Source organism: Acanthochromis polyacanthus, chromosome 15 (genome assembly GCF_021347895.1).
Source record: "Acanthochromis polyacanthus isolate Apoly-LR-REF ecotype Palm Island chromosome 15, KAUST_Apoly_ChrSc, whole genome shotgun sequence".
NCBI classification, from domain to species: Eukaryota; Metazoa; Chordata; class Actinopteri; family Pomacentridae; genus Acanthochromis; species Acanthochromis polyacanthus.
This window is the reverse complement of record NC_067127.1, coordinates 13643715-13649960: the sequence shown is the minus strand read 5'-3', so window position 1 is coordinate 13649960 and position 6246 is coordinate 13643715. Positions and strand designations below refer to the sequence as shown.

Genomic DNA, 6246 nt, shown 5'->3' with positions numbered 1-6246 from the left:
ATTAAGGACTTCTTTTCACTTATGTGATTTGATCAAAAGCTACAGAAAAGCTACTAAATAGATGCTGAGGTTAGAATATTTGTCTGAATTGCTGCTTGGAAGCACAAAGATATCACAGCTGATTATTATGTTTCAACTTGGCTTTATACATAGCTTTGATTTGTTATTAATTAACATAATTGCATCAGATAGACTCAGCTGCCTTGGATAAAAAAACAACTTTGGTTGTGTGTTTTTTTCCCCCTGTGATGACAGAAATTCAGACGAAAATTATTGCTGTTAGCACAAACTACAAGTTCAACTCATAGAAAACAGTAGCAGTCAGCATGTTCGGGAGATTTACTGTAAAATAGCTGCAACCTAAGTTGTGTTTGTGCAGAAAATACAACACAACACAAGAAATAAAGCAGTGGATAACATTTATTGCACACGTGTAAGGCAAATGTCATGAATCAGTGTAGATAAAAGAAGCTGCAAAGAAAAGTGTAAAATATAACCTCTGATACCTGGTAACCACATACACACCAGAGGGAACATTACTGCCCCTATTATTATTTTTTTTAAATGAACATTTCAGTGATGTCAACATCCAGGACTGCAATATATGTGCTTTTACACACACACATGAGGTTTTCAATTGCATTTTCAGTGACAGGCAGCAGCTGTTTTTTATATATATATTTTTTCTCTCCGTGTTATCTAACCATAAAGACGTGGTAAACCAAGACTGAGGTAGATATTCGACGAAACAAAAGACTTCCAAAAACAAACATTAAAGTCACTCTGCACAACAGGAGCTTGCAAAGGAGCAAAGAGCAGTTTCAGTGAGAGCAGCAGGCAGACATTTTTAATCCGAGGGACCATGCTGAGTCTGATCCATAGTCCCTCTCGTTACAAGCTTACTTACAAGATTAGATTACATGCGGCAACAAGATCAACTTACATTGCAGTAAAAAAAAAAAAAAAAAAGGCAACAGTGAAATATGAATGAATGGAGGTGGTGTTATTGTTTTAAGTGAATTTTGCATGATTCGACAAGCCCGACTTGAGATGGATAACAGCATTTCCAAAAGGATGCTTCGACCGACAACAACTGCGTCCTTTGAGTTTGCTATCATTGCACATTTTCCACTTAGAATAAATGGATTTTAACTCGGAGCGACGTAAAATGGCTCCGAATTTCTAGTGAAGTGAGCTGTGACATCAGCAGCCATTTTGTGTCCTCCCTACTTATCATACTGTTAAGCTAAATTGAAGTCACAAACTGCTGCACATTAATATCAATTCAAGCTAAATTCGATGAACGCAGGGAGTCGCTCTCATCAGTGCGACAAAAAAAAAAAAAAAAAAGAAGTTTGGATCACATTAATTTGCTGATGCGGTCTTATGTGAATCTCGTCAAGGTCAGCGTTATTGTCTTTGATGGGAACCCATTAAACCAAATATGAAAATTAGTGTGATGAAAGGACAGAAGCCAGTAGAAGGAGGGGATTTTATGTGGTCTATAAACCAAAGAAAGATTGTTTTCCATTCACATTACAAGCCATCTGAAAATAAATGCATGTCCAGCAGGGGGCTCTTTCAACTCACAAATGAAGTCAGTGGCATGCATTTGATTCAATACCCATCTAAAATTAGAGCAACTCACACTGATAGAATTTAGCAGAGATAAAACCAAGCTGACATGCTCAGAAAAATAAAATAATAATAAAAAAAAACATTCTGTAGCTTCTCAGAGAGTGGGTTATATGTGGATGAGAAGTATGATGGCTATGATGTAAGACATGAAGTACAAAGTATAAAAAGGGCCAAACAGATCTCAAAAGATGAAATGCAGATCGAACAGAGTTCTTAATGTCACAAATTTTCAGATACACCCACAGAACCTTTCAAACATTCATCACAGCAGGACTCTTAAAAGTAAAATTAAAGCCTTTGAGTCAAATTCTCATTAAACAGAGCTCAAAATGAAAACTTGAGGAAAGGAATATAGACTATTGGCCAGTTATTGTCTTTTTTTCCCCAAATAAAAAGTTCATTGTTTAGGATTACTATGAAGGTCAGGCTTTTTTTTTTTTTTTTTGAATGAACAAATGACAAAACTTTTCAAAAAGCAATCAATTCTAAAACGAAGTCTGAATGCTGGGAGCTTTTTGAAAATTTGCAGTGTCCTTGATAAGCCACACCAAGTCATTTAAGTTAATGAGATCTTCAGTTTATCTTTTCTACATAAGATGCGTTATATCGCCTGCTTATAGAAAACTGACTCAAAAGCTTCTGAAGTTAGTTGAGAACATTAAAATCACTCGGATTAATAAATAAATCAAAACTCCAGTCTTAAGACACCCCCAAACCCACCAATACACAGTGACACACAGTGTTGGTCAGTGAGTGAAAAGCCAGGCTGTAGACCATGATACTGTCAAAAGAAGCAACAAGAGAGTTCAAGTACATTTATGAGTATTTCAGCAAAATAAAAATATCTGTCAGTTGTAGTGTAGTAGTCCGATTTCCTTTGTGTTGCCGAAAACCAAAAATATACATATAAACCAGAGGAATCATCATACACAACACTATGTAAACAATATATATTATTAATCTGTCAAACAATCGCAGCGATGTATGATTGATAACATAAGTGAGAACCTTAATGCGTCATTACAATGACAACTTGCTTATGAAATTATATTGTCAGGTCCCGTAGCAAGCCCCATTAGTCAGGAAATGAGAAAACGAAAAAGTACACAACCACTTATTTACAGATTAAACCGACAGTAAAGGTAAATGAGGGGTCACGTCACACTCGCTGAACACAGATGTCATTTAAAGTACATTCTTTTCATGTGGAAAAATCTGCCCTTGATGTTTGCGTCGTACAAATAGCTTCCGACAAACGGCATCAGCGAGTTGTTTGTGGGTTACAAAAGCTTTGGCAAAGCTCACTGATGAGCGCTCAGAACAGCACAGGACTTCTGTGAAATGGGAAGACATCTTTATCAGTGACTGCATACTGCAGGATCTTTGAAAAATGATTATCGCACACAATGCATCATGAGTGACAATTTCAAGAAACAAAAACTCTTTCAGGATTATAAGCAATCCAGAAAAAGTATTAATCCACTTTCTAGTAATAATATTACAGATTATTCATGCTACATTTAGTACAATTATTTAGCCTAGCTGCGCTAGACAACCCATGGCAACGAATTTAATTCTCTGCCAGGGTGGGTCTAGTTACCCTCCATAAGGCTCGAGGCTGGATTCTCCTAAAACTGGCCGGACCAATCACCATGAAGTGTAGAGTCAGAAGGCGGGCGTAACTAAGTGACGACAGAGGCGCGACGATTCTGACAGAAACAACCGGCGCACAATAAACAGTTATCTTTCGACTTGGCTTTGGCCACAGCCCTTAAAGATTTGAAGCTAAAATTCAACTTGAAAGATAAACAAAGGACGGCACTGAAGTGTTTCATTGAGAAGAAAGACGTATTTGGACTTATGCCGACGGGATATGGCAAATCCTTAAAATACCAGTTGGCTCCGCTGGTTGGGAAGCTAATGGGACTTAGCCACAATCTGCCTGCGCTCTAGGAACTACGTCAGCCTATTCGTTGCGCTGATTGGTTGTATACCTACCCAATTGCTGCAGAGTGATTTGAAAGACAACCTTTTAGCCCGCCTCCCTCCCTGTCGAGAGGCCCTAGACACTTGTGCCTTCAGAACATGGGTCTAGCGCGGCTAGGCTAACAATTATTAGTACCATCTTTTAAATACGTTCTTGAAGAACACACTTAAAATAAATAATTTCTGTATCAGACACATTGGCTGAACTTTGGTTGCATAAGGAGTTTCAAAAAAATCTGTTATTTTCTCACACCTACACATAAAATAAGTACATTCAGTCTGCTAATCTCGTTCTTGCTCTATCTCTCACACACACACAAGCACACGCCAACTCACACACCGAAACATGAGATGTACCTTCTGCCAGCACGATGGCTTATCTGAATAAGAACAGAAGAGTGCATAGACATGCCCATTAAAGAGGCAAACAAAATAATTAAGATTGTGTTTTCAGGCTGGACTGAAGTTGACAAAACAAAGTCATTTCATGGTCTTGAAAGGCATATTGAGAGTTGACAAGGAATGCATTACATCACAGTAGGGGACAAGAAAACAAGAAATAACTTAAAGAGTACGGCACTGCACAAGGTTTTCTGTCGCATTCAAAACAAGCCCAACAGCAATCCCCCGAAAAACAAAAACCCAGACGGCTTCCAAATGTTGCTACAAAGTGAACAAAAGGGGTCAGCTGTGAGTCTGACCCGATAAATCAGAGGTGAAGAAGCCTGCCAGATACAGTGAGGTCGTCCTTCTCCGGCTCTCTGGCTGCAGAGCTCAAGAGCTGGACGGCCGTCTTTGAACCAGCCTGAACCACTCTGCTGGGCTTATAGAGATGGGAGGAGACAGTCACTGGGGTCACATGTCCCAGCAGGTCCACGGGGCCCAGGAGAGCCAGGAGGGCCTTGAGAATTGATCCCAGGAGGGCCTTGACACAGAATTAGATATGATTAATTCCTGCACAAGGCTGCACTTTATCATCATTCAGAAGAGCTTTCCATTAGTGATAAAGTTTTGGCACTGGCACATGTTCACTCACACAAACACACACAGTCATACACTATCAGATTAAATAGATTGTCAGTACAGAATTACAAAAGACAGTAGCAGAAAGAAAACTTTTCTGAAAGTCTGTCAAAAGTGTATCGTCACATATGAGTGGTTTAAATAAAAAAAACCTACAGTATATAACCACTCCAGATATTTCTACTTCAGCAACACTGATATGTCAAGGTTGTATTGTCTGATACCAGCACACTGCAGATGTATTGCTATCAGTGTCTACGTCAGCGGACCAAGAAACTACTGAACTAAGAAAAAGAAAAGTGAATCTGAGGATCTGTACCAAGATAGTTTAAAATATGTATTCATATAAAAAAACAAACAAAAAACCCCAACAAGAAAAGACAGCTGTAGCAAGTGTCCTGAGATAAGACACTCAACCTGAAAAGTTGTTCCCAACAGCAGCTCTGTCACTATCGATGTGTTTGTGTGTAAATGTGGGGAAAACGACCGTAAAACACTTTAAATACCACCGAAGTAGCAAAACGTTCTGTAAGTAAAGAGCATTTAACATTTATTGGTATACACATTATTCCGGACCCCCCCCCCAAAAAAAAAAAAACACAACAAAAAATCAACATCAGCTTTGAAAACCCACTATTAGCCAGGTTATGATTCCAAGCGAAAGGTATTTTCAAAAAGCACAAGTGACTGAATTTATTATTTAGCTGACGAACTGATGACTTTATCAACAGAAAATTAATCAACAATTTAGACATTTGCTACTCCAATTTGTCAAAGTGCAAAGATTTGCTGCTTTTCTGTGTTTTATCACTTCAAACTGAACTATCTGGGCTGTCAAAACTTAAAAAGTGCATATTTTCCACTTCCCTCCCCCCCGACACTTCACTGACTGTGTGATTAATTAAAAGAATACTTGACAGGCTAATTAAAAAAATGAAAATCATTGTGAGATGCAGCCCTTACAGTGTTATCATTTTAGAACATATTGTTGTTTAAATGAATAATTTAAAGCTATCTGTAATTGAGACAGAATTAGCTCTTCTATTTTCCACTTTACAAATGAGGGCAGCTTCTCTGATGTAATGCTGGAAATGCAGCGAAGATCAATCAGATCTTATAAATTGCATAAATGGTTATACGTTCTCGCTGGGCATGCGTGGGTTTTCTGTGGGTGCACTGGCTTCCTTCAGCAGTCCAAAGAAATGCATGTTAGGGTAACTGGTCAGTCTGAATTAGCTGTAGGTATGAGTGTGAGCCTGCACGGTTGTTTGCCTCTTTGTGTTTGCCCTGCGATGAACTGTTGACCTGTTCGGGTTGTATCAAGTATCTTTCCCTAAGTCAGCTTGGATCAGCTTCAGCCCCTGGTGACCTCTACAAGATAATCCAGGTATAGCTAATGGATGGATTGATAATTAACTATATGCACTCTATATCTGCACTGAAAAAGCATGTGTTAAAGTGTATTTATTCTCTGTGATATCAATTCTTCAAAGTCACTGTAAGGAGAATAAAGGAGAGCAAAAATGTAATACAATAATATGGTGAGGTCATCATGCCAGATGAGACATTCATGTTACTTAGCAACAGCTTGATGAAGTG

General features: G+C 38.5%; 1 protein-coding gene across 1 annotated transcript in view; it reads right to left on the bottom strand.

The window, feature by feature from the left end:
- Window positions 1–402: 402 nt before the first annotated feature.
- LOC110952053 (collagen alpha-1(XIX) chain) overlaps window positions 403–6246 on the bottom strand; it is a 105765-nt gene continuing 99921 nt past the window's right edge. The window contains 1 exon segment of the mRNA XM_051960208.1: window positions 403–4549. Within this exon segment, the coding sequence (XP_051816168.1) occupies window positions 4449–4549 (101 nt within the window). The 3' untranslated portion in view covers window positions 403–4448.